Genomic DNA, 27,634 nt, shown 5'->3' on the forward strand with positions numbered 1-27,634 from the left:
ATCAGCCTGTCGGAGTTCAGTTATGGTTTTGCGTGACTTAGAAATCATTAAGTGTTTTTCCTAACTCTGTTCTCTCTCCCTGATCCAACCCTGCCATGGTGCGTGGGGCAGGCCATCCTTGAATGGACCCAAGACGCACAGAGAGCTGCATCCCTTAGCGTGGGTACCTCGGTCGAACATGCCAAATCCCAGAGGAGAGGGAGGGGGTGAGCAGCCCACAGAGAGGACCAAACGCCCTGCCTGGTGAGAACCAGGAAAGCCAAAGGCAGCCACCGAAAGCAGGCGCGCCCTTCCCCCAGGAGGCCAGCAAGCACTGGGGCCGTCCGGCACAGCCAAGCCAGTCACACTGCCCGGGGCCTTGCCAGGCCTGTGTGCTCCCAGCCAAGTCCCTCCAGGCCCCCACGCATGACACAAGTCCACGGGGAGCCAACTCCACTTCCAGTTGACCCTCGAATCTCGGCGGGGGGCGGCCAAAGGTTGTGGTACAGGTGGAAGTAGGGAAGGGCCAAGGGCCAGGACCGCGCCTAATACCCAGGCCAGGCAGGACCCTGAGGCAGTGGAAACCCATAGGGAGGGGCAGGCCCAGGGGGATAGGGCGACTGAAGGGGGCCTGAGGGCTGGGGCTGCGTGGGGTACGGAGGTTTTCCTCCTGTTGAGAGGTAGGGGGGCTGTTGAGGATAACCAGGACCGGGGACCCGGCCCCCCGCCACGGGGTACCCAGGGCCGGAGGCACAAGTGGGGGCCACGGGATAGGCCGGCCGGGGCGGCGTGCTCCTCTGTGGGGACCAGGAGTAGCCCGCGGCAGCCCTGGGTCCTGGCTGGGCTGATGGGTACGGGGGACCCAAAGGCCCGCTGTAGGAAAAAGAGGGCTGGGACACCACAGGGAACGGGGCCGGCGGGAGCGCCCCTTGGGCGGTGGGGCCCACGGGCAAGCCTGGAGAGGGGCTGTAGGGCAACGGGTAGGGAGGGGCCTCCGGAGCCTGCTGATCTTCAGCGACAGGGGGCGTCGCCTGGGGGCCCGGGAGAGACGGGGGAGGTGGGCGGGGAGGAGGGGCGTCCCCAGCCAGCTCCAGGGAGGCCCTGGGCTTCCTCATCACATCCTGGAGCTTCTCCACGCGAACCCGGCGCAGATGGGACAGCATCCTCATGGAGGAGAAGTCCTCCAGAAACGTGTCCAAGGGCACCTCGCCCTCCAGGAACTTCTCAGCCATGGCCTGGAAGACATAAGCTCCAGTGGCAACAGGGGTCTGCCGGGATCGAGGCCACCTGAATACCCCCGGGTCAGAGGTCAGCTGCGACCCTCCCACCCCAGCCAGGCTCAGGAGCTGCCTGTCTTCTCTGGCCCGCCCCCCGCTTTGGGAATTTCTCTCTATGGCCCTTCTCACTGCTGATATATTATACAAGCGTGTGTTTATTTATTCTGTCTCCCTCACCATCAGCCCCCAGAGGGCGGGGACCACCTGTCATGGCCACCGCCGTCCCCACCCCGGCATCGTGCCAGGCTCACAGCAGCTGCTACACGGTGTCGACTGGCCACATGGACACTGGCCCCCTGGTCACTAGCACAGCCCAGCCCAGGGGCTGTGGGACCGGGGAGCATCTTCCACCCAGAGCATGGACATGTGGAGAGAGCCAGTCTGCCCACAGAGAGTGAAGAGAGGCCCAGAGGGAAGCAGAGGAGAGAGACCCGGCAGCCCCAGGAGTGGGGAGGGGCTGGGGGCCTGGCTTCAGCCCTGGAGGGCTCCTACTGCACTGCCCTCCCACCCAGGCCTGCCAGCTGCCCCGCGGCTGTGCTGTCTGTCGCCCATTTCTGCTTCAGCCAGTGATGTTGGGTTCCTGTTCTCTGCACCCAAAAGGGCCTCCACTGGGACTCCGGTGGAGGGGCCATGCACCGCTGCCGTGACTAAAGCCCTGGCCCCACGCCCTGCGGACACTGGTGCTCAGGACGAGGGCTCCTGCTGCAGGGGCAACTGTTCAAGGAAGAGGGGGTGTCAACGGCCAGCTCACCTCAGACTCTTCTTCAATCTTCATGCTTTCTACCTGCAGAAGGTCCAGCAAGGCCCCTAGCTGCAGTGCTGAAGAAAATTTCTCTGGAAGGAAGGGCAGAAAGGTTGACATTTCAAAAGTGCCTCTGGATTCCGTGGTGGCGGCCAAGGTTTCTGCAAGGCTCTCTGAGGGTCCTGTGTGCTGGGGGCCCAGCCAACGCCCTGGGGTCCGCAGCAGAGCCACTTTTGGTCGGTTCCCTTCCTGAGCAGAGAGGAGCTCAGCTGAGCCCCTCCACGCCAGCCCAGGAAGCAAGAGACCTCAGGCTTTGGAGCCCACCCTCCCCACCCCCCAATCCTGTTCTTCCTCTCAGGGAGTTACTTCATCTGCCTGAGCGTGAAGTCCCCCACCTTCAGGACCAGGACAGCCCCTCACCTTCACAGACGGCAGGTTGGGACACAGAGAGCCCGGACCAGCTCCACAAATCACCAGAGCGGGGCTGGCTGAGTGGCCAGCAGCAGCCCAGGACGCATGCTCTCTGGATTCAAATCCCAACTCCGCCTCTACGTAGCTGTGGAGCCCTAGCCACGTTCCTGCATCTCCCTGAGCCTCACTCCTCTCATCTATGACACGAGAATGATGACAGCACCTACCCTCAGATGGCTGCTAAAGCACTTAGCCAGGGCTGGGGACATGGTGACCCACAGTGACTGCTGGCCCCTTCCTGTCCTGGGGAGGGAGAGGGACTCTGTCCTTCCACGTGACTCCAGCAGCTGCCCCAGCCCCACCAGGAACGGGGACCCTGAGTGGACAGAGGCGCCCCCGGTGCACACCCCCGGGGCCGGTCGCTCACCCAGCTTTGCCCTCTGCTCCTGGCACCGCTCCACCAGCTTCCGGAGCTCCTGGTACTTGTCCGAGAGGTTCGAGCGGCTGATCTCCAGCGGACCCTGGAACTCCAGGTTCTGCTCGGCCAGGCTCCGGTTGGTGGCCAGTGCCATTTCCCGCTCCAGCTGCAGGTCCTGGACCTACAGAGCAGGACACTTGACCGTGAGACCCACCACACCACCACTCAGCTCGCAGGGGGCTGGACCCGTCACTCACCATGGCGGGGCCGGGCAACACTCAGCCCCCAACTAGAGTCAGACAGACCCAGGTTCCGACTCTGAGCAAAGCACTCCAAACCAGACACCTCACCGAATCCTTAACCCCACAGCCTACGTGGTGGATGCATGCGAAGGGCCACAAGACGAGCGGGAGGAGACTCCCCCGTAGGCTGTGCAGAGCTCCAGGGAGGGGGGCGGAGAAAGTCAGAGCCTTCCTAGGAGGGAAGGACCAAGTCCCAACCACCTGCCCCCGGGATTCAGAGTCAAGAGACCTCCTCTGAGGTGCACTGATGTGGCCCAGACCTGACCACAGGCCAGACACGCAACGAAGCCCCCAAATAAAGTTAGTGTGAGGAGTGAGAACGCCAGGGCCAGCCCGTGACACCGACTCCAGAGGGACCTGTCCCTGCCTCCTCCACAGGTGTGTCCTACAGAGAAGCTGCTCAGATGAGCTAACACAGAGGCCCCCAAGAACCGCAGGGGAGTCCCCAGGACCAGCTGAGGACTCCCACCGGCACAGGTGACCCGTGGCCCCCGAGGCTCTGATGCCAACCTTTGCACCTGGATGTGCCCCACTGAAAGCACGCCCCCAAGCTGAGCAGCACTCTCTCCTCGTCCAGGTCTTTGCTGTCACCAGCCGGTGAGGCGGCAGCCTCGGGAACCCTTCCCAGACCTGCTCTCACCTGAAGCCCTGTCCATTTGTCAGGGGGTCCTCTTTACTGACAGGAGGGCAGAGAGTCAGACCCACACCCCTGAGGGAACGGGGACGCCAGCAGCACCAGTGGCACCAGCACCCACAGCAGGGCTCAGAGCACAGCTTGGCAAGACCAGCTTCCACGCGGGAGCCACTGGGCAGCTTCTCCACCACGGTGGGCACATGGCGAGCCAAGCCTGACTGGCTCGTCCCCAGTCAGACGCAGGAAGGCCATGGGCGTCCTGGAGGAGGGGGCTTCCGGGGGCTGCCATCCTGCTGGTCCCCAGCCACAGGGCCTCGAGCGCTGCGCTCTGTGGTGGGCCTGGAGCCTGCTCCCCTGCTCCGGACTGGAAAGAGAGACGCCACGGCTACCAGAAGTCATGGGGCCTGGCCACGGCCTCTCAGGTCTGCCCCACTCCTGGGCTGTCTGCCTTGCTGCCACCAATACCCTCTGGAACCACTGAGCAAGCACCCTGACTCAGGGACGCCCGCACTGCGGAGTTCCAGTCTCACTTTCATCAGCCGGGAGAGCTTTTCTTTTCTTATGTGTCTGACACAGAGCGGGGGGCCTGAAGCCCTCTGCTCAGCTGCCCCTTACGGGGCCCCAGATCCTCAGTGGACATGTCCTCTGTATACCTCCACTGCCTTTTCCCTGGATCTTAACCAGTAAATCTATGCCGTGTCATCTTCCCCTAAACCTGGTCCTACCCGTTTCTGCCCCCTTTCCCCAGAGCCTCCCCCAAATCTTTCTCCATTAGGGGTTCCCTAGGAAGCCCCTGATCGGTCAATAAGACAGTTCAAGCACCCCATCAGAAGACCCCGATATTCACACTCTTCCACATGGAGAGAGGTCCCCTACTCTTTTCTCTCAGCAAAGTCCACATCCCAAACTCAAAGAGCTCCCATCTCCCCTCACAATCCCATGGTGACTCAATTACCATCTTATAGCCCGTGCTAGGAACCTGGTCCAAGGGGTTTTGAAAGTCTAGGGAGCTTGCCCTCCTTCATTTTTCCCTTGTCATCAGCAAAAATGGAAACACATTCCAAAGGCCAACCAACGAGCTTGGCATTATTTGTGTCCGTGTCTCCCAAGCATCGGGGGCGGAGGCGGCAGCGTGCAGAGCCGCGGACAGGCTGGACCGTGGGCACGTCCAGCTCTGTGGCCACATCTGGTCACCTGACCTTTCCGACCTCGCAGGGGAGTCACGGGGTCAAGGCGCCGGAAAAGGCGGGGAGAGCCCTTTATAAAGTGTAAACCTCTGCACGTTCAGAAGGGTTGTTTTATTCCCGTGAGGACCACGATTAGGAAGTGAGACGGTTTGGTGTCTGTTATGATAGGGAAGGGATTAAACAGGAGATGAGCCTAATCCCAGCCCCAGAACGGCTCCCCTGCAGACGCAGGGCCAGGCCAGGCGGTTGGGGAAAGGCGGTTACGAAACGGCACCAGTGCTTTTAGAACCACCTCCAAATCCAGGCTGGAGCCACAGTGTGGGGGCTCCTGGGGCATGCGGGTCCCGGAAGGCACCAGGTGCCAGAGTTGGCGCGGGGGCCCTGGACTTCCTGGCACTGCACCCCCGCAACTCCCAGAGGGCCCAGGAACTAGACTGAGACCCCAGGGGCTCCTCAGCCTGGCCAGGGTGAAGGCCACAGAACAGGCAGATAAACTTGGCCCAAACCCCCAACAAGCCAGTGTCCTTAAGAAGGGCCTCAGGGCTGGGACGAATTGGGAGACTGGGACTGACGTATACACACCACTATGTATAAAATAGATAACTAGGGGCTTTCCTGGTGGCGCAGTGGTTGAGAGTCCGCCTGCCGATGCAGGGGACATGGGTTCGTGCCCCGGTCCGGGAAGATCCCACATGCCGTGGAGCGGCTGGGCCCGTGAGCCATGGCCGCTGAGCCTGCGCGTCCGGAGCCTGTGCTCCGCAACGGGAGAGGCTGCAACGGTGAGAGGCCCTCGTACCGCAAAAAAAAAAAAAAGATAACTAATGAGAACCTACTGTATATCACAGGGAATTCTACTCAATGCTTTGTGGTGACCTAAACGGGAAGGAAATCCAAAAAAGATGGGATATATGTCTATGTATAGCTGATTCACTTTGCTGTATAGCAGAAACTAACACAACATTGTAAAGCATTGTAAAAACTATACTCCAATAAAAATTAATAAAATTAAATTAAAAAAGAAGGGCCTCAGTCCCATCTGCTATCCTTGGCCCCGTGACAGCCCTCCTCTACCTCAGGGAAGTCTTGGGCCAGCCGCTCGATGGCCGCCGGGTCATTCTGCATCTCCTCCAGCTCCTCCAGGGTCTTGTCTTTCAGGGTCTCCATCTTTCCCTGGGAGCACAGAACGACACTGAAGTGAGGAAGGGACTGCTCAGGGGGAAGGGACTCCCAAGCCCATATTCATCGTCTGTCAAAGGACCAACTGGAGTTTCCCAACGATGCCTCCAGTCCACAGGGAGGACCAAGGAGGGTCAGAGTCCGGCCCCCCAACCACCCCCGTCCCCAGGGAGACCGAGAAGCTGCTCCTCCACCCAGACCACGAACAGCAGGCTACACGGAGGCACTGGACGGTCAGAGGCAAAACCATGATTCCCGGCAGAGCCAGATGAAGCTCCCCAAGGAGCAGACAGGAGAGGCAGGAGGAGGGAGGCTGACAGCCAGGGGCAGAGACTAAACTCGGCCCAAGGCCGCCTGTGAGCCCTGAGGCCAGCACACACTCTGGGAGGTGTCCACTCCTGCCTGAACCCTAAATACACCCACCCTCCACATGGGGGCTTTGCTGGCTTTAACACCACAGGCTCAGGAGCCTCCCTGCCGGTTATGTTTAGCGTGCACCAACCACCTTGGGTTTCCCTCAAGCATTCTCTGCAACAGCCATCCACTCCACGTGCCACAAAACAGACTGTCAGAACTTCCCTGGTGGCGCAGTGGTTAAGAATCCGCCTGCCAACGCAGGGGACACGGGTTCGAACCCTGGTCCGGGAAGATCCCACATGCCACAGAGCAACTAAGCCCGCGCGCCACAACTACTGAGCCTGCGCACCTAGAGCCCGTGCTCCGTGACAAGAGAAGCCACGGCAATGAGAAGCCCGTGCACCGCAACAAAGAGTAGCCCTCGCTCGCCACAACTAGAGAAAGGCCCGTGCGCAGCAATGAAGACCCGATGCAGCCAAAAATAAATAAATAAATTTATTTTTAAAAAACCAGACTGTCACATGCGTGCCCTTGTCAGCGAAGGACAAAAAAATCACCACCAAGTTGGCCCTACAGCCACCAGAAGGAAAAGAAATCGACCGACCTGAATGGGACGCCTGCTTTGACAGAAGACCTGGTTTCAGCAGTCCTCTCCCTGTCGCTCTGCCCAGAGGAACATCGATTGATGTCTGTGTGACACAGGGGTCACAAGCAGGCCCCAGGATGGAGCCCCAGCGAGAAGAGGAAGCACCAGGACTCGCTTCCCTTCTACTGACAGGATCTTCTCCTTTCATGCTTTTATCTTTTCTAGATGTGTGTCTTATAGTCCTCATTTCTCATCACAGAGGCTCTGTCAATCTTCCGAAGATGCCAACACTACAGAAACCCGGAGCCCCCACCCCTGGCGCCAGGGCTCAGCGGGAGTGACGACTGGGCCGAGGGGCCACCGTGGAATCGAGGCCCAGGGTTATGACTGTGCAGCCAGAGGTGAGCTCCAGGCCTGCTTCCTCGTCTGGACTAGTAAGGGAAGGCATCTCCCAGGGCGGCAGAAAGATAAAGGAGAAACCAATAAACAGAGACCACACGACCCCATTTGTCAGGAGGGTCCGGGTTTACCCCTCATGTCCCGGTGTAGCTATAAAAGGTGCCCCTTTTCACGCTCAAAAGTGTCCCAGGACTTCCCTGGTGGTCCAGTGGTTAAGACTCCTCGCTTCCACTGCTGGGGGTGTGAGTTCAATCTCTGGTTGGGGAACAAAGATCCCACCTACCGCACGGCATGGCCAAAAAAAATAAAATAAAAAGTGTCCCGGTTTAGACAACAAATTCCATGGTCACCCTACTGATAAAGAGCTACCCAAACAGGGTCACCCCCACTTTCTTTTACCTACTGAGGGCTGAATGTCACCCCCCAACCTCCAAGACAAGGAATGCCAAGCTTCGATGGGCACCTAAACCTGGGGGGACACTTGCTGAGAATGCAGGTGCCCCAGCCCCACCCTCAGAGCCCTGTGTCGTAGGCCAGAGTCGGGCCCAGAAATCCAGAAGCTCTCCCAGAGACGCCGATGCAGCTGATCCGGGGCCAGATTCTGAGAAAGACGACAGCTCGCTGCTAGTCATGTGAAACGGAGGCCACTGGTTACTGAGCATCGCAGCGTGAGTTTTACACGTGCTGTCTCTCCTACTCCTGCGAGGGGGCAGCACCGTCCCACTGGCAGGTGGGGATCAGAAAGGTTACAAATGGCAGAGTCAAAATTCTGCACTCTGTCTACACCTCACTCTGCTGCTCCCAAAACCCTTGGGCTAAAGGTTGGGTCAGAGGCACGGCAGACTGCAGGGGCCCGGGGAAGGAGCAGAAATGGGGAGGCCCACCCTATTACACTGCAAACCCAGTGAGTCCACCACAAGTTGGACACACAGGAGGAACGGAGAAACATGCTGAAGACCTGGAACATCAGGGGCCTGGACTCGATCAGACTCACCTCATCTGAGTCCTGGGCCCTGCCACTTGCCATTGTGGGGCCCTGCACGGTGGACCCACCCTGAGCCTCAGCCTCCTCATCTGTAAAATGGGTTCGTGCCACAGTCGACACAGGCAAAGCTCTGGCCAGCGTGAGGCCTGGCCTAGAACAATGCTGGCAAAAGGATCCAACACCACAGAAGTCACTGATTTGTTACTGAGGCCTCCAACACAGCCCAAACTTGCTGGGCCTCAACGGCACCCATCCTGGCTCCACCCAGAGCGGGATCTGCCACAGAAGGGTGTCTGCTCCTTCCCACAGTCAGGGCTGAGCACAGAGACACCCCTGGACTGAGGATGGAAGCTCCAGGGTGGGCAGCTGGCTGGCCGCACACAAACGGCACCGTCAGCAGTGCCATCCGCGAGGGCCCCAGGAGGTCCAGACGTGCCCACCACACACCCAGTGGGAGAGCCCCACATAGAGCCGCAGTTCCCCAGGACGGGCCCCAACTCTCCCCAACCATTTACCACATCCATGCTGGATGAGACCACCTTTAAGGCAGCACAACCTCGAGAGCCAAAGGCACACCTTTTGGTCTTAGGACACCTGTCATTCCTAACATTACGGAGGACCCCAAAGAGTTTTCATTTCTGTGGATTTTAGCTATTGATATATGTATCGAAATTAAAAGTGAGAGATTTTTAAAACACAGTATGAAAGCACACACACCAGCCATCAGAAGGATGTCGTGTCGTGAACCCTCTGAAAACTCCCCTTGTACTCATTTGAGAAAGAGAGTAAAAAGGAAAATAACGTCTTAGGTTGTGGAAACTGTTCTGACCTCATAGGTGGCCAGACAGGGTCTCAGAGATACACCCCCAGGGGTCCCTGGAACACACTTTGAGAACCACTGGCCTAGATGTTAGGAGAATGGACTCTGGAGCCAGACTGCCTGGATTTGAAGCCTGGTTCTGCCACTTACTAGGTGTGTTATTTAATCTGTTTGTGCCTCAGTTTCTCCACCTGTAAAACGGCAGTACCTGGAACGCAGTGAGCACTACGTAGGTCTTTGCCATTACCAGGACCCTCAAACCCACGTTACACAGTGAGTCTCGCTATTATCCAACCTCACAGACGAGGCCCTGAGAGGTGCCCAAGGTCACCAGGCCAGGAATTGGCAGTGCCTTAACTAGTCCAGGAAGCTTCTCAGCTTCCTTCCTTCCTTCCTTCCTTTCCAGTTTTATTGAGATATAATTGACACACGGCACTGTATGAGTTTAAGGTGTACAGCATAATGATTTGACTTGCATACATCATGAAACGATGACCATCCATCACCTCCTACAGATATAAAATTTTAAAAATAGGAAAAAAATTTGTGTGTGTGATGAGAACTCTTAGGATTTTCTCTTAACAACTTTCATATATAACATACAGTGCTAATTATACTTATGTTGCCTCTATTATAAATTACATTTTTATAAGTGAAAATCTATAAAATTGTTATAAATTATATTTATCATGATCTATTTATCATCCCTAGTACTTACTTATCTTACAATGGGAAGTCTGTGCTTTGTGTCTGCCTTCATTCAATTCCCCCTCCCCCACCCCCTGCCTCTAGTAACCACGAATCTCTTTTTCTATGAGTTTATTTGTATGTTTGTTTGTTTTTGAATATAACTGACCTACAACACTGTTAGTCCTATTACACAACACAGTAATTCATTTCCGTGCATTTCAAAAAGATCAACAGGGTAAGTCTAGTTACACTCAGTCACCATACAAAGATATTACTTAGTTATTGACTATATTTCCCACACTGTACATCTGATACTCGTTGACTCATTTATTTTGCAACGGCAAGTCTGTACCTCTTAGTCTCCCTCACCTATTTCTCTCCTCCCCGCAACACACCCCCGCCTCTGGTAACCACCTGTTTGTTCTCCGTATCTATGTCTCTGTTTCTGTTTTGCTATGCCTCTTCATTTGTTTTTTAGATTCCACACGTAAGTGAAATCATACAGTACTTGTCTTTCTCTGCCTGACTTATTTCACTTCGCATAATAATTTAACTAATTTAACTTTTAATGAAGTTTTCCTTTTTACTGAGCTACCTGTGTCCAGCTAGCTTAGCATCTGTCGTCCTCTTGCCCCTTCCTCTCTGAGGGCACTCAGGCGGGTGTAGCCTCATCTGACAGAGGAAAAGCAGAGACCCCGGAGAGGAAGGGATTTGTCAACGAGTCCCTGCGAGGCAGGATGAGAATCGGGGGCTCAGTCCCCCTGTGCCGTTTCTACCAAGTCTCCGCCAGGACCCCACACGCACTACCGTTCAGATGTCTATGGCCTGACATTGAGCGCCACCACGTGAGGCCACCACAGTGTCCAGACTGACCAGCAGAACGTGGGGGCTACGGTCTGGAGAGGACAGCCCAAGCTCTGCCCCCTGCACAGGGAGATCCACACGACGAGCACACCCGCCACGTCAGGCTCCGAGCAGACCAGGAGAGCCGCGCTGCACGCCGGCCGTGGCAGGGAGAGGCCGAGGCAGGGAGAGGCCGAGGGGGCCTACGCTGGGCCTCTCAGCCCAGAAGGCCCAGGGAGCTCATCTGACTGCACAGGAGGTGCTGATGTAGGACCCACCCTGCAGCCCCGAGGGGCCTGGCTTCCAGACGGGCTTGCCTTCACTAGCCACTTCCCCCCCGCCCCCGCAAAAGGGAAATGTTCTGATTAAAGTCACCAAAAAAAAATCTTCATAAAACTTTCAAGTATTTTACAACACACTGAATTGTTGTACTAATGGGGCTGACCAAAGGGTAGTACTGATGCCTCTATGTGTCCCTTGTGCACGTCCATCCTTCTTGAACTTGTAGTGCATGTGGGCGTCCGCAGGTGAGTCTGTGAAGACAAAGCCGCCCAGCCTTCCCCCTGGGCCTGAGAGTCCCAGGTCACACAAAGTCCCTGATGTTGCTGAAACCTGTGTGAGGCTGCTGCTTCCACAAGGACAGGAGCAGAGGCAAGGATGTAACTCATCAAAGTCTGGTACTAAGTCACTGTAGATATTTAGCAAGAAAGGAGACTTCCCTGTGTTCAATAAAGAATGGTGGCCAATCAAGAAATAAATAAGCAAGGGTGATTCCAGGGTGTCCTGAAGTGTGTGACCCCCTGTACCACTACACACGGCCCCCTGAGATGCCTTCCCCTCCAACCACCGGCCCAAATGATAACGTTCCTCTGCCAGCCGAAGCCCCACACCTGGTTCTGTTTGATGGCTTTAAACTTCTCGTGGTGGGACTTCCCTGGTGGTCCAGTGGTTAAGAATCGGTCTTGCAATGCAGGGGATGACAGTTTGATCCCTGGTCCAGAAACTAAGATCCCACATGCTGCGGGGCAACTAAGCCCGTGCACCACAATGAAAGATCCCACGAGCCGCAACGAAGACCCGACACAGCCAATAAATAAATAAATACATAAATATTTTTTTTAAAAAAAGAAAGAAAAGAAACAAACTGTTGCTTAGAAAAAAATAAACTCCTCGCGGCAAAAATCCCTGAAACATCTATCTACCTGGTGATCTGGACAATCATGTGTCTTTTAGACAGCAAGAACTCACCCCAAAAGGGCAAGGAATGAAACCCACAGCTCCCCTAATTAGACCACGATCTCCCTGGATCAGGCCCCCTGGCCAGGGAAGAGGATTCCATTCTGCTGGTATGCGCCAAAGCCTTGAACCTGGCATTCCTCACCCTTCGGGGATGACTATCTCCGCCATTCCCTGATTGGGAAAGAGCGCTGCTCTCAAATACAGAAAGAAGAAAGACCATCTCAGCCCTGTGGTCATAAAAAGCGTCTCTCCTGTGTCAATTCCCTTTCATTGCAGACTTCAAAGCAGGCCACGCATGTTTGAAATGCCTCAAGAACTTCAGGTATGAAATACCTTCATTTCATGCAGGTCATTAGAATGAACTCTCGAGGTCAGCCTGCATATTCCGAAGTCCTCGATACTACTGGAAGCGGACCTCTTTCCACATAGCGAGTTTTCAGGTGAAATGTACTCGGCCATGGTGGGCTGTGGGCTGTAGTGCTTTTCTTCTTATTCCACCTTTTCTGGTTTCTAACTCAACATCCCTCTCAATTCTACGATGCCCATTTCACAGTTGGTGAAATTAAGGTAGAGTGGCATGTAACTTGCCTATGGAGACAAGAGAGGGAACACCAGAGCTAGGAGCCCTGACCCGGCCACTGCTCCTTCCACCAGGCTCTGCCCACCCAGCCACCTCCACTCACACCGCTCCACGAGAGGCTGCTGGCATGTGGAAGAGCCACCCGTCCCCATTTCTTCTGGAATAGGTGTGCTCAGGATCCCGCACCCAAATGGGCCCCACTCAATTTTCCTTACTTGTCAAATGGGACCCTGATGGTCCCACAGCTCAAAGCCCTCTTTGCAAACTCTCCCATTAATTTATATAATCAGCCTAGTAAGTAAAGTGAACACAGGGCATAATCACCCCTACTTCAGCGATGAAATGAAAGCCAGAGAGAAACAGTAAGGGTATTGCCCAAGGTCCTATAAACGGCTGTATTGCCCAAGGTCCTACACACTGCTGGGGTCGAACGACCGGAGGCCAGCGTCCCTTCCCATCTCCGGTATTTTGATCTCACAAATGACACAGGGGAGCGATAAGGGTAGAATTTAGTTATAAGGTCATCCAAGATGCAGAGATTACAAACCCGTGCAAGTCACGGATCGCCTGGGCCCTCCTCGGTGCCTGCCTCCCGGGTGGAGGTGGCTCACATCTGTGCCCGCTGACAACATCTCAGGCCCGAGGAGCGGGCAAGTTCCATCTTACAAGATTTATCACAGCACTGTCCACCACTGGACGTTACCGGTGCCTTTCTTTCAGAAGTTCACAGACATCACCTGATCCTGCGTCACCCAAGGATGAGGACCGAGGCTGAGAGCAACAAGCACTTCTCCTAATTTGAAAAACAGGTTGGGGGGCTGGGGGCGGTGAGAACAGGACAATATTCTGCCCAAGGCCCATAAAGGAGGTGCCCCCCAAGTCTGGGCATCTGTTGCCGTCAGTGTTCTGCTTCTGGATCATCCAAGGTGGCAGAAAAAATCCAAACCAGAGCTTCTAAAAGTGGCCACGACCACCAGGGATGCCACCAAGTATAGAGAACTGGGGGGTTACTGCGAAGCTATTTAGGGACGCAGAGTCCATACACTTTTGTTTCTGGAGGCCTGACAAGTCCAACGACCTCAGCCCTGGGCACTCAGGCCCTGAGCTAGATCCCCTCCCAGTTACCACGGTGCCCAGGAGGATGATGGGTACTTCTCGGGTGGTACCCGAGGTCTGCCCCAGGGGAGAAGAGTTGAAGTGAGGAGAGGCAAGCCCCTTGAAGGCAAGGAGAATTCTCGTTCACCTTTGTATTTCCAGGGCCCAGCAGAGGCCGGCACATAGACAGCGCAGGGTAATGCTTGCAGAAAAACAGCCAGAGGCAGGGAGAGAACGAGGCAGTCAGCTGGTGGGCAAGACACAGGGACTTGAGGACGGGGCTGCTTCTACTGTTTCAGCCTTCATTCATTTCTTCCTGCTTCACTGAATAAACATTTAATGAGCAATTACTATATACCAAGAACAGGACAAGGCCCCAGATAAAGGGAGGAAGGATAAATAGGAGCAGAGGGATGGAAATAAACATTTACTGACTCCTGACTATGTGCCAGACACAGCCTTATGTAAAAACTGAAGCTAGCTCTCTAGGAACTCAGTTTGGTTTCAAAAAATGAAACACTTCACAACAAATCATGGTGAATCCAGGTGAGAGCAGAGTGAGAAGTGGGGAGGGGGTCAGCTCGGAGGGCTGGGGGCGTGAGAAGCCCACAGGTCCTCATCGCTGGAGCCATTCGTGCTGGGGCAGGAATCAGAAGGTCGGGGGCAGGTGACAGCCGGGCCGTCGTGGGAGCTACTGCAGATGCTCAAGGCCGGAGACGGGGTGAGGACAGCTGAGAAGAGGAGGCAGCTGCACGGCATGCACAGGTATAGCGACGACAGCTCTTTGCGGGGCGACACCACCCACTCTAAGGAGATGAGACCGGGACGAGATGGGAAACGAGCAGGTGTTAATCTGCGTTCCCTCCACCAAGAAGAGAAAATGCATCACCGTTTCCTAACAACCCCTGGGAAAAAAACTTGCTTTTCTTTTTATTTTATTTATTAATTTTTACTGGCGTATAGTTGCTTTACAATGTTGTTAGTTTCTTGCTGTACAGCAAAGCGAATCAGTTATACGTAGACACATATCCCCTCTTTTTGAGATTTCCTTCCCATTTCTTTTTATTTTCCTTTCCTTCTTTCTTTCCTTCTTTCTCTTCTTCTTTCTTTTCTTCCTTCCTTCCTTCCTACCTTTCTTTTGTCTCCTCTGCAGCTTTCACCTCCACAGAGGTCACAAACCCAGATGCCCACACAGGCCAGGCAGGCATGTCAGACACCGTGTCTCTTGAAAGCACGGGCACCTCCTGCAGGTAGGAGGGGGGGTCCAGCGTTGCCAGACCTGCCGGGTCTCCAAGGGAGGCTAGAAATCCAGATCACTGCGACATCGCCCCACTTTTAAATTTCAGTCACCAATTCAAAGTTGTAACAAACACAGGGTGGGCTGTGGTTTGTCACCTGAAATCAACACCATACCCTCCATGAGAGACACATGCGAGGAGGAGAGATTCTACAGGAGGGGTGGGGGGAGGGGAGGGGGGAGGTGACAGACATTTCTCAGGTGTCCTGGAGCCCACCTTCTGTCACAGAGCACTGTGCGGGGCCTGACATAGCTAGAGCAGCGCCAGCCAGAACCAAGGAGGCAGCTTCCAGGTGCAGCCCCTGGGCCTTGGGAAGCCACACGCCGCTGGGAGGGGATGCGAAGTCTCCAGCCACCGGCCCCTGCTGCTTCCGTCTCTTGGCCTCGACTTCTTTCCACTACCCTATCTTGACGAAATCGAGCTCCACATACCTCGGACACGGCGAACACGATCTAGTGGAAGATAGTGAGGCCCAGAGGCGACTACACTACCCCTAGTGGATCCAGGCCAGAGCCGTGCCATTCCTCACCACTCCCCGAGGGGGAGGCTGCACAATGTCCCAGTGGGGAGAGGATGCTGGCGAGCGCTCACCTCAGGACAGCCCCCCAGATCTGACCTCAACAGGTGGAAAAGAAAGCAAGGTACTGACGGCTCTTGCTCAACAGGGATCTCTCCCGGGACGGTTCAGCTCAACAACAAATAGTTTCAACTGATATCAGATCCTATGCAAGGATAAACTCAGAAAAAAAAAAAAAGAAAGTAAAGACTGAAAGCAAAACGCAGCATTTTCTAAGTGTGAGGGTGCTCAGATCAGAGTTAAGGTGTGCCAGTCCTAGAGATGCCTTGCAGTGCCCCTTGTCCCTTGCTTCTGCCTAAACAATTAGTGCCAGCTCTCTCCTGGCTGGGTGCAGAGTAGAAACGCACAGAATTTGAGGACTGACGCCCTGGGTTTGCGTTTTGGCTCCTCAGTTTTTTAGCTGTGTGACCTTGATCAAGTCCCTTAACTTCAGTTTCCTCATCGGGAAAATGGGCACCATGATGATAATCCCACCTTGGGGATCGCGTGTGTGCCTGGGACGAGCAAACGGCCCTGAGAGAGCTTTGCAAGCTCCTGCGCCCTAAACAAGTATTAATTATTCTGCCTCCTGGAGGGGGGGGCAATCCGATGATTAGAGGCGACTCCTGACACCCCCGGGGCTCAATATTGAGTCAAGCAAAATGACCGCTACCTCTGAACCATGACACAGAACTGTGACTGAGCCAGGCGCTTCCATTTTCCTGACTCCACCAGGAGCTAAAAGCACTGGCTCCAATTACTCCCTTCCTCTCAGTTACCAGCCAACCTTTCCTTGCCGGCTACTTCAAGCCTGAAATCACACTGCAAGAAGAGTTGCAAAGGCCTTTGGTTTCTTGTAAGTTTCCCACGTCTCCCTATGGTAGCATAAGAAGCTGTTACCATAGCAACCTGCACAGTTCAATCTGCACATGTTATAGGGAACTGGCCCCATCCCACCCCTCTCGTCAGAAACACCTGTGGTTGCCTCAGAAACCTTTCTAAGCCTGCTGCGTAATGAGGAAATACGTGTTGACCTGATCTATTTTTCTTTTCCCAGGATGATTCCAGCCACGCGATCAAGTAACCAGGCCTTCAGTCACCTAACTTCCCACAGGAGTTGATAAAAGCAAACCAACCATCTTGCGCTTCTCACCTGGCCCAAAGCACCGTCGAATTAACCTGCCGCAACAATCTGAAAAGTTGGTGTGTATGCTCCAGGAGGGAGACTTCTTTAGTTTTCATTCTTTCTAAGGAATTTCTGGGGTTGGGAGTCAGAGCGCCCTCCATAGCCCCCAATGCTGAACGGTTAAGACAGTGTGAAAAGCAGTGGAAAGAGTTCAGGGCTTGAGAGTCCAATATTCTGGATTCAAACCCCAGCTTGACCTTTTACTAGCTACGTGACCTTGGGCAAGTTATTCAGCCTCCTAATTCTGCTTCTGATTGGTAGAATGGGACTATCTCTACCAACCTCATGGGCTGGTTATGAGGACTTAACAAGAAATAAACATGAAACCTTCTGGAGGTGCTAGGAAAACCACCAAGCAAGCGCTAGGTAGCATCGATTCATACATTCTCACACCTTTACAAAACTTACTGTTGTAAAATGCTGCCTGACAACCCTGCCAGGCACCCAGTTAGGCTCGTGGGGGAGGACTCTGAAAGAACAGGTCCCAGAGGGAAGCAGAGGGTGTGGCTTTCTGAAACGGGCTCCACACCAATCTGAACGAAGGTCCACGAATATAAAGGGGGCCCATCTACAGGAGGGATGTACAATCTCTCAGGACAAGGTTTTTGGAAGGAAAGTATCATCTTTACATTGATATTTACATGAGCGAATCCTCCTTGCGTTCACTGAATAACTCCATCTGACACCTCTTTTCCCAGAGGCAGGCCCCCAAGTGAGAAGACCCAGGAATGATGAGCTGTTTACTGGGCCAAGTGCAGGGGGCACTTTTTTCTCCTCAAACTAGACTCCCCTCCCAACCTCCACTTCCATCAGCATCCTCCAGCTTCTCACCCTAACTTCTAACTCTCCAGGCCGTCTTCCTCACCTCTGACGTCCACCACCAGGTTTTATCTAGTCGCTGTTCCAATGTCTTTTAGGTGCCTCCATCCCGGCCCTTCCACAAACTCCAAGTGGGTCTCCCCACCTCTAATATGCCAGGCACCTCTGGATTCATTGTTTTTAAAACACTGCTTCCACCTCCCTCCAACCTTCCCTGAAGCTAGCCATCTCTTCCCTCCTTCCCTCCCTCCCTCTTCTGCTTATCTCCCCCCACCCTGACCCTCCAGCTGGGAGCCATCTAAGCACAGCCTGCCATGCTGTCAGGATGTGCCGCCGCCATCCTCTTTTCCCACTTGCCTGGTGTGCCCACTCCTGTTGCTTTCCGAAACTTTTTCAAACCCCCAGCGCACGGAACAGATCACAGAGACCATGCTCTGGGCGAAGGGGCAGGGGGAGAGCCCTACTCTCCCAGCTCAGTCTTCCCCTTGACCTCAAGGGGGCCCCCGAGGCAACTTGCCAGAAGGCAGCTGGAAAATCACTGCCCTAACCCCTCACCCCTGCTAATCCCAACACTCCCCGCCCCACACCCTGCCCAAGCCCCCCTCCTCCAGCAGTGATGCCTCACCAGCAGGGCGAAGGGGGAGGGAAGGAGGGCTCTGCGTAGTAACTGCTACGTGGACTCACAGAGCACAGGGCAGGACGAGTCTTTGGGAGACAAGCAAGAAAGGGCAAAGGCAGCTTACTTAATCTCTCCATACGTCGGTCTCGTCAGTAACAGAGGACTTTTATAAGGATGAAATGAGTTAGTGCCCAGGAAGTCTAATGCCCAGCTCTCAGGCTGGGCTCAATAAAGGGTCATGATTCTCATCACCATGGCTAAGCTCACACACTCAGCCCATTCCTACCTCTGCAACTCAAGCCCCTCCCACGTGGACACTAAGGACAGAAAACTTAAGATTCCTCCAGAGACCACATCAGTCAACAGAGCGACGGAACTCAGATGGCTGGATGTAACTCTGATCAACAGCATTCAGCTTCAATCAAGACGATGGCCAAGAAACAGGTCATCTAACAAGCAGCCTGTTCCTGAAACTTCCTGACAGTAAAGCACAACCCGGCCACTCAGAGAAGCGTCCTCGTTGTCTGGTCCCTGGCTCTGACTTGAGAAGAAAACCATCCTCAGCTTCTTCCCACTGAACTTCCATCTGTTTCTCCTCCATCCCAACTGTTGAGGTGACTCAGAAGGGATCTCACACTGCAGCTGTCAGTCCTCCACCCCACCCCACGCTTTCTAATCTGCAGATCAAGCTGACCACATAGGTTCAACCATCCTTAAGGAAGGATCAAGATTAAGGTCAAGCCAAAGACACACTCAGGACAAATAACAGGAGTCTGTACGGGGTCACTCAAGCGTGTCTGTTCAAAGTCCGAGATGATGAGACTCTGTTTTCTTGCTGATCTGGGGCCATCCTAGGCTAGTATAAAGTGGGGCAGCTCCGGACCCTACCCCTGCCAGCGATGCCTGACCCTACGAACTTCTGGCTCCAGCAGAGGCAGGCAGGTGTGTTGGGGGCAACAGTGTAGCCACAGAAAAAGAGAAACCAGGCCTGAGCCTCCTCAGGTCTACTCTGGACTCAGGCAGGAATCTATACAAAGGCTATCGTCAAACAGGCTAGAGGTGGCAATGCCATACCAGCGGCCGCACTCAGCTCTGGACTCGTTTCCATCCTGGTGCAGAACGTCCACCACAAGCCAGCCTCCCCAGCAGCTGCCTGCCTGGTTCTAGCAGACTCAGCCCTCTCCAGCCCTCTTCCACATCCCCCAGTAACCTCCAGAGAACGCAGTCGATCAGAGCTCTTGCACCCTGCTGAAAACTTTTTTTAAAAAAAACCCAGTGTTTGGGACTTCACTGGCGGTCCAGTGGTTAAGAATCCACCTTCCAATGCAGGGGACACGGGTCCAATTCCTGGTCAGGGAACTAAGATCCCACATGCCACTGGGCAACCAAGCCCACGCACCGCAACTGAGCTCACATGCCTCAACTACAGAGCCTATGTGCTCTGGAGCCCACGCACCACAACCAAAGAGGAGCCCGCGCGCCCCAACGAAGAGCCCATGCCGCAATGAAAGATCCCGCGTGCTGCAACTAAGACCTGGTGAAGCCAAAAAACAAACAAACCAAAAAAAACCAGTGTTTAGGATCATGTTCAAAATCTTGTGCTCCTTGGCTTGGCCTACAAGGCCCTGCATCAGCAGACCCCGAGCCTCTCCTTCCAGCTAGACCTCCCTCCTCTCTCCCACAGGCTGCAGACTTCATCCTGACTCTCTGTTCTACCTATTCCCAGAACGAACAACATGCTTCCAATCACCTGACAAGTATTCCACATCTATAAAGATCAATACAACAAGGATCCTGCCCTCTGGGAGTTCCCAGCTCTGCTGCCCTGCCTTTGCTCTTACAATTCCCTCTGCCTAAAATTTCTTTCCTACACCTTCTCTAATTTGAAAATGCCTGCTGATCCTTCACCATCAGCTCTCTGGGAAGCATTCCTTGCTCCTTCTCCCAAAGACTTCGTCCTGCCCTCCCATTGTGCCCTGTAAGTACCACACAGCAATTACTACCTAGGAATCAGCATGTTTCTCCAGCAAGACTGGGAGCTCCCCAAGGGCCCAGTGCACGTCTCATTCATGTCTGCATCCCAGCACCGAGGTCAATGCCTAGCGAGGTGCTCAGCAAGTGCTGACTGCACGGGAACCTCCACTTTTTGGCAAACTTAGAGCAACAGGGACCAGATTTACTCTCCTGCCTCAAACAACTACAAACGAGAAAAGATAAATGAAACAACAGTTTTCAGACATTGGATATCTAGCAGCAGAGGATGGATTCCTGGGTGGGAGCGGGGGACGGGAGCAGGGAGCAAATGAGGTGAGCTCTACAATTGACCCAACTTACTGTCTAGAGAGAGCTTTCAGGCCATGGCACAAGGAGGGGGTACCCAAGGCAGAGCCTGACAGTCTCCCCAAGTTGGGAAGAGAGAGTTGGGAATCTAGGGAGGCCAAGGTAGCCAGAGTTCACAGGGTCAAATACCAGAGAGGAGAGAGCTACACCGTGAACTCTGGAAATCTGCAGGGAGTCCCCCTCCAGTTTTCTTCTGAGTGTTTACAGTACTGGTCAGGATTAGAGGGAACAATCCTTGGGCCTCAAACTGAGCCAAGACTAATCTGTGTCCCCACTCACCAGAGTGGAAATACTTCCTAACTCACAGGACATCAGTAGAGCACTGAAAAGGGTAGTGCCTTGGTAGTGGGTAAAATTAACCCTGGTCTAAAGGCTGGTCTGGTCCCAGCTAACAAAGCTTAACAGTGAGGCATCAAAGGATCAAACTGTTTCCAAGTAACTTAACAGTGTCCCAAAACAATGCCAAGAATATTTATAAAAAGGCAAAAATATTCAGCACCCAACAGGGTAAAATTCGCAACATCTGACATCCAATCAAAAATTACCAGACATACGAAGAAGCAAGAAAATATGATCCATAATGAGGAAAAAAATCAATCAGTAAAACAAACTCAAAAATACAGATAAGAAAATTAGCAGACAAGGACACTAAAATGGTTACTACAACCATATTCCATATATTCAAGATGCTAAAGAAGATTGAGAATGTTAAGTTGAGACATAGAAAATATAAAAAAGACCCAAATCAAACTTCTAGAAATGGAAACTACAAATGTCTGAGATAAAAAGTATACCAGATGGAAATAACCACAGATTAGACACTAAAGAAGAAAAGATCACTGAACTTAAATACAGAGCAATAGAAACTACGCAAAACAAACCACAAATTTAAAAAAAAAAAAAAAAAGATGGGGGAAAAAATAAATTGAGAATCAGAGAGCTGTGGAGCAACTTTAAGCATCCTAAAATGCATGTAACTGGAGTCCCCATAGAAGAGAGAGAGGAGAATAGAGAAAATACCTGACAAATTACTAGCTGAAAAGTTTTCAAATCTGATGAAAGTTTTAAACCCACAGATCCAAAAACTCAATTAACCCAAGCACAAGAAATATGAAAACTACACCAGGGCACATCATAATTAAATTGTTTAAAACCAGTAATAAAAGAAAAGTAGCCATAAGGAAAAAAGACACATAAGAATAGAAGAAAAAAAAAATAAGAACAACAGCAGATTACTCATAGAACAATGTAAGACAGAAGACACTGGAACCACATCTTAGAATGCTGAAAGAAAAATAACTGACTTAGAATTCTATATTCAGGAAAAATATCTTTCAAAAACAAAGACAAAATAAAGACTTTCTCAGACATCCAAAAGCTAAAAGAATTCATTACCAACAGACCAGCAGAATAAGAAATGTTTTTTAAAAGTCCTCAATTCAGAAGGAATGTAAAACGAAGTGGAAATCTGGATCTACAGAGAGGAATAAAGAGCACTGGAAATGATAAACTGTAATATATATTAAAAAGTAAATATAAAAGAGCTTTTCCTTTCTTTTTAATCTCTTTACAAAATAATTCACTGTTTAAAGCAAAAACAGTAATAATGTATTACAGGATTTATAACACACATAGAAGTGAAACATGTGACAACAACAGCATAAAGGCCAGGAGGGAGGAAATGAGAGTATACTATTGTTAGTGTAAAGTGCTGTACAAGATCACTTGAGGATAGACTGTGACAGGTTAAAGATGCATACTATGTGGGAGGGAGATGCAAGAGGGAAGAGATATGGGGATATATGTACACATATAGCAGATTCACTTTGTTATACAGCAGAAACTAACACACCATTGTAAAGCAATTATACTCCAATAAAGACGTTAAAAGAAAAAGAATTCCTCTCCTGCCTGAAGTGATCAAGAATAGCGGCCGATATTATATAACAAATAGATAATTTTAATTAAAAATGCTTTATTGCTAAAAAAATGCTAACCATCATCTGAGCCTTCAGTGAGTCATAATCTTTTGCAGTAGTAACATCAAAAATCACTGACCACAGATCACCATGACAAATATAATAAAAATGGAAAACTTTGAAATATTGCGAGAACTACCGAAATGTGACACAGAGACATGAAATGAGTGAGCAAATGCTGTTGGAAAAGTGGTGCCAACAGATTTGTTTGATGTGGGATTGCCACAGACCTCTAATTTATGGGAAAAAAAAACAACAACACAGTATCTGCAAAGCGCAATAAAGTGAAGCGCAATAAAGCGAAGGAAAAAAAAGATGTGCACTACAAATCTTAAAGCAACCACTCTTTTTCTTTTTCTTTTCTTTTTATTTATTTATTTTTTTGGCTGCACCACACAGCTTGCCAGATCTTAGTTCCCCGTCCAGGGATTGAACCCGAGTCACAGCAGTGAAAGTGCCGAGTCCTAACCACTGGACCGCCAGGGAATTCCCAAGCAACCACTTAAAAAAAAAAAACAGTTACAGTTACAGCTAATAAACTAACAAAGGAAATAAAATGGAATCATAAAAACAGCTCAGTCCCAGGGAGGTCAGGAAAAAAGGGACATGGGAAGAAAGAACATGGAACAGATTGAAAACAAGCAGCAAGATGATAAAGTTAAACCCAGCTAGAGTCGTTAACCCTTCAGATGCAAACCTGGGTAGGAGACGTAACCTGGGCCCCGGATGCAAGCAGATCCCCCATACACTGCGCTCTAGAGCAGAGATGGAGCCCACCAGGGCCCAGCGCCCAGCATCCCATGTGTCTCAGATTCAAGGCCTGCCCCTCAGGCACAGCACCCCACCGAGGAACCTCTGACAGGATGTCTACCCAACAAGTAGACTCAGAGCACAGCTGTCAGAGGGAATTGCAAAGGAAACAGCCCAAGTGACACGCTCATGTTAAATTAAAACATATTACCTGGAGCAAGACGGTGGAGTAGAAGGACCTTGAGAGTTAAACCCAACTACACTAATAATCACATTAAATGTAAATGGTCTAAACATCCCAATTAAAAGGCAGAATTTTTAAGACTGGATTTCACAAAATGCAAAACTCATCTATATGCTGCCTACAAGAAACCCACTTTAAAAATAAAGACACAGGGGCTTCCCTGGTGGCGCAGTGGTTGAGAGTCCGCCTGCCGATGCAGGGGACGCGGGTTCGTGCCCCAGTCCGGGAGGATCCCACATGCCGCGGAGCGGCTGGGTCCGTGAGCCATGGCCGCTGGGCTTGTGGGTCTGGAGCCTGTGCTCCGCAACGGGAGAGGCCACAACAGTGAGAGGCCCGTGTACCGCAAAAAAAAAAAAAAAAAGAAAAAAAAGAAAAAAAAAATAAAGACACAAATAGTCCAAAAGTAAATAGATGTAAAGAGATACACCGCACTAATTTTTTTAAATCCCTATCAATTTAATTGTGGTAAAACATACATAAAATTTACCATTTTAAACATTTTAAGTGTACAGTTTTGTGACATTAAATACTTTCACGCTGTTGTACAACCATCACCACCATCCACCTCCAGAACTTTTTCATTATCCCAGACTGAAACTTTGTACCCATTAAACATTAACTTCCGTTCCTCCCTTCCCCCAGCCTTGGGCAACCATCACTCTTCCTGTCTCTATAAATTTAACTACTCTAGGAACCTTATATAAGAGGAATCATGCAATATTTATGCTTTTGTGACTGACTTGTTTCACTTAGCATTATTTCTTCAATTTTCATCCATGTTGTCAAAAATTTCCTTCCTTTTTAAAGCTGAATAATATTCTATTGTATGCATGTATCACATTTTGTTTATCCATTCATCTGTCAGTGGACCCTTGGGTTGCTTCTACCTTTTGGTTATCGTGAATAATGCTGCCAGAAACATTGGTGCACAAATATATGTTTGAGTCTCTGCTTATACTTCTTTAGGGTATATACCCAGAACTGGAATTGCTAGATCATACGGTAATTCTATCTTTAATTTTTTGAGGAATTGCCATACTGTTTTCCACAGCAGCTGCACACTTTACATTCCCACCAGTAATATAAATAAGGGTTCCAATTTCTCCACATCTTTGCCAATACCTCTGGTGTTTTTTGGGTTTTTTTAACAAGAGTTATTCTAATGGGTGTGAAGTGGTATTTCATTGTCATTTTGGCTCACATTTCCCTAATGACTAGTGATGTTGAGTACCTTCATGTGCTTACTGGCCATCTGTATACCTTCTTTGGAGAAATGTCTATTCAAGTCCTTTGCCCACTTTAATCAGGTTGTTTGTATTTTCACTGTTGTAGGAATTCTTCAAATATTCTGGATATCAATCCATTAGCACTAAATTTTTTTTAAGTTGGATTGGCTATATTAAAACAAGACAAAGTAGATTTCAGAGCAAAGAACACTATCAGGGATTAAAAGGGTCATTTCATGATAAAGGAGGCCAATTCATCAAAAGAACATAACACCCCAAAATGTTTATATATGGAACAGTAAATTAAAACGGTTCAAAGCATACAAAGTACCTCCTCTGTTTACAAAGAAATTAAATTAGAAATCAGTGTTCACTGGACAGAGGAAGAATAAAGTAACAGCATAATGCTGACTTTGCCTCTTTCACTACTTCTAATTCTGCCCAGGAGGGAGCAGATAAATTAGCAGTACTTAACATGTCTTCAAGGCTAGGCATAACTGACCTGGGTTATCCGTTTGACTTCCATGGTTCAGTGTCCCCTCTCCTCCCCTGTCTGGCCCATCCTAAGCCCCAGGGACTCCACTTGTCAGCCCCAGCTAAATCACAATAAACAAAGCTGTTTGGTATTTGCTCAAGCCTTTGACATAAACCAGTGAAGGGGAGAGAAATGCAGTGGAGGAAACACCTGCTAAATAAACATGCCTTTAAAGCTCCCAAAAGCTCACAGACCTTTGCCTTTACAGAGATCTCTCTGTCAAGGGGCAACTATCCAGGAATGAACTGGAACCTTCTGAAAACTCCAGACTCTGAGGAGAAACTAAAAGAATTTCCGAACAGAGATCCAATCGGATTAAAACAAGGTCTTTGCTGATCTGATTAGGTCAGTCTGGAAAAACCCTACTAGGACTGGCCAACAGTGTTCAAGAGATGATTCATACAGCTAGCTACCCCAATGCCCTTTTAACGGCAGATTAGCAAATTACACAGCAATAAGCAAAAAAATAACAAGAAGCCTTAGAAATAATTTCACTTCCAAGCTCAGCAAATCTACAAACTCCTTAAGGCAGTGCTTCCCAAACTTGCCTTACAGTAAGAATCACCCAGTGCAAGTGTTAAAAATACAAACTCCTGGGCTTCCCTGGTGGCGCAATGGTTGGGAGTCCGCCTGCCGATGCAGGGGACGCGGGTTCGTGCCCCGGTCCGGGAGGATCTCACGTGCCGCGGAGCAGCTGGGCCCGTGGGCCATGGCCGCTGGGCCTGTGCGTCCGAAGCCTGTGCTCCGCGGCGGGAGAGGCCACAGCGGTGAGAAGCCCGCGTACCGAAAAAAAAAAACAAACAAAAAAAACACACAAACTCCTGGGTCTCTCTCCAGAATCTAAGCAAGAATATCCAGAGGTGAGGCTCTGTATCTCTAACAAGCATCACAGATGATTCTTAACATCCAGCAAATACATTAGCTTGGAAATAAGACTGATGGGTTAAATCCCAACTTGGCCATTTACTGGCTGTAGCACCCTACCTAACATCTCTACTATCCACTTACTTCATCTGCAAAATGGGCTCATCACCTACCTTGAGTGTTCCCAGAATCCAGTATGTTCACAAAGCCCCCAGAACACTGCCAATAGCACATGGCAGCCAAGCAAGAAATCAGAGCTTTTGCTACCTTAAAAACAAACAAACAAACAAACAACAACAAAACACAGCCATCAGAAGCTGCCCAGATGAAATCTACAAAGAAAAATTTCTACCTAACGGAAACTACAAAGGCACCAAGCCAGATTTCTCAGATATCTAGGAAAAAAGCTTTTCTGGACATTATGACTGCCAAGAACTCTCACTTCAGGGTCCAGTATTTCACTCCAAGTCCTCACTCCCATCCAGAACCAGAGTTCAGGCCTGCCCAGGGTCGCAGCTTTGGACAATAGCCAAAGAAAGTCTTTCCTTTCCAAATCCCTTGGTCACCACCACTTCCAGCTCTAGGGCTGCCAGTCACAGCCTGACAGTCAGGTGGCAGCATCTTGGGTACAGCAGTAGGAAATGGGACTCCTGGGTAAGAGGCAGGGAGCCAATGAAGAGGGTGGAAAAGGCCTGAGTCAGCAACAGTACTACTGGGATGTTGCTGAAGTGAAGGGAAGTGAGTTTTTGAAGTCTCCAGAGCTAAGAGTGGACATTCCCACAGGGTTTCAGGACTGAAACCCTGAGGTGTGGAGTCAACTCTGCCAGTAAAATTCAGGAGGAACCAGGCACACACTGGAGATTCACAAACACCAATGACCTTTGTACCCAGCAGGCCCATAAATAGGGAGTGGTCAGTGATGCTGGGCAGCCCAAGTCCGGGTCCGGAATAAAGGATAAGAACAGAATCAAGACTGAAAAGCCACAACCTCACTGCCCTGGAGAAAGGGCATAGCCCTGAGAGCGTCCCTCACACCCCGTTCTGCCGCTGGACTCCCTCTGGCAAGTCAAACCCCATTCTTAGGCTTCTTTTCCCCGCCTATACAATGGGCAAACTGGCTCTAACGTCACCAAATGTGTGACCAGCAGGACGCTCAAGTAGGGGGTGGAGGGTGAAAGGTGGCGGTGAGGGGGTGGGGTGCTGGAGGCGCGACCTGCGCAGGGAGCTCGGGCGATGCCTCCCTCCTTCCCGCCCTCCCACTGCGAGGGGCAGGGGCGCCGGCCCTCCGCCGGAGTCACGCGCCCCTCGCGCCCAATCACCAGCCTCTGCCAAGGTGAGGCGGGCAGGCGGAGGCGCGCCGGGAGCAACTGCCAGCGCCGCCCCCATCCCCGTCCTTGCCCCTCCCCGGGCCCCTCTCACCTACCCCTGCCGCCGCAGTCGCCGCCACAGCTGTCGCGGGTTAAATCGGAGCCGGAGCCCACACTTCCGGGGTCCACGA

The 27,634-nt window shown here is 51.5% G+C and overlaps 1 protein-coding gene across 5 annotated transcripts; it reads right to left on the bottom strand.

The window, feature by feature from the left end:
• On the bottom strand, window positions 1-27,634 carry VPS37C (VPS37C subunit of ESCRT-I). Of its 5 annotated transcripts, XM_060018985.2 has the most exons (6): window positions 27,556-27,634; window positions 26,310-26,399; window positions 6,022-6,120; window positions 2,837-3,008; window positions 2,008-2,090; window positions 1-1,214 (listed from the first exon to the last, which is right to left on the bottom strand). In XM_060018985.2, the coding sequence occupies exons 3-6, from the start codon at window positions 6,112-6,114 to the stop codon at window positions 525-527; spliced, it is 1,038 nt and encodes a 345-aa protein (XP_059874968.1). In that variant the 5' UTR covers window positions 6,115-6,120; window positions 26,310-26,399; window positions 27,556-27,634; the 3' UTR covers window positions 1-524. The 5 variants fall into 5 exon arrangements, with proteins under 5 accessions (XP_059874968.1, XP_059874971.1, XP_059874967.1 ...); XM_060018988.2 differs by lacking the exon at window positions 6,022-6,120; XM_060018984.2 differs by lacking the exon at window positions 26,310-26,399 and having other exon boundaries at window positions 27,560-27,615.

This window comes from Delphinus delphis, chromosome 8 (assembly GCF_949987515.2).
Source record: "Delphinus delphis chromosome 8, mDelDel1.2, whole genome shotgun sequence".
NCBI lineage: Eukaryota > Metazoa > Chordata > Mammalia > Artiodactyla > Delphinidae > Delphinus > Delphinus delphis.

What these genes read in the sequence shown, in the direction of transcription:
- VPS37C (XM_060018985.2), bottom strand. Translation starts at nt 6,114, where the DNA reads ATGGAGACCCTGAAAGACAAGACCCTGGAGGAGCTGGAGGAGATGCAG. An exon ending in TGGCCCAAGACTTCCCTGAG is followed by an intron (nt 3,009 to 6,021) that starts GTAGAGGAGGGC and finishes CCTGCTCTGTAG; the next exon opens with GTCCAGGACCTGCAGCTGGA. An exon ending in GGAGCAGAGGGCAAAGCTGG is followed by an intron (nt 2,091 to 2,836) that starts GTGAGCGACCGG and finishes CCTTCCTTCCAG; the next exon opens with AGAAATTTTCTTCAGCACTG.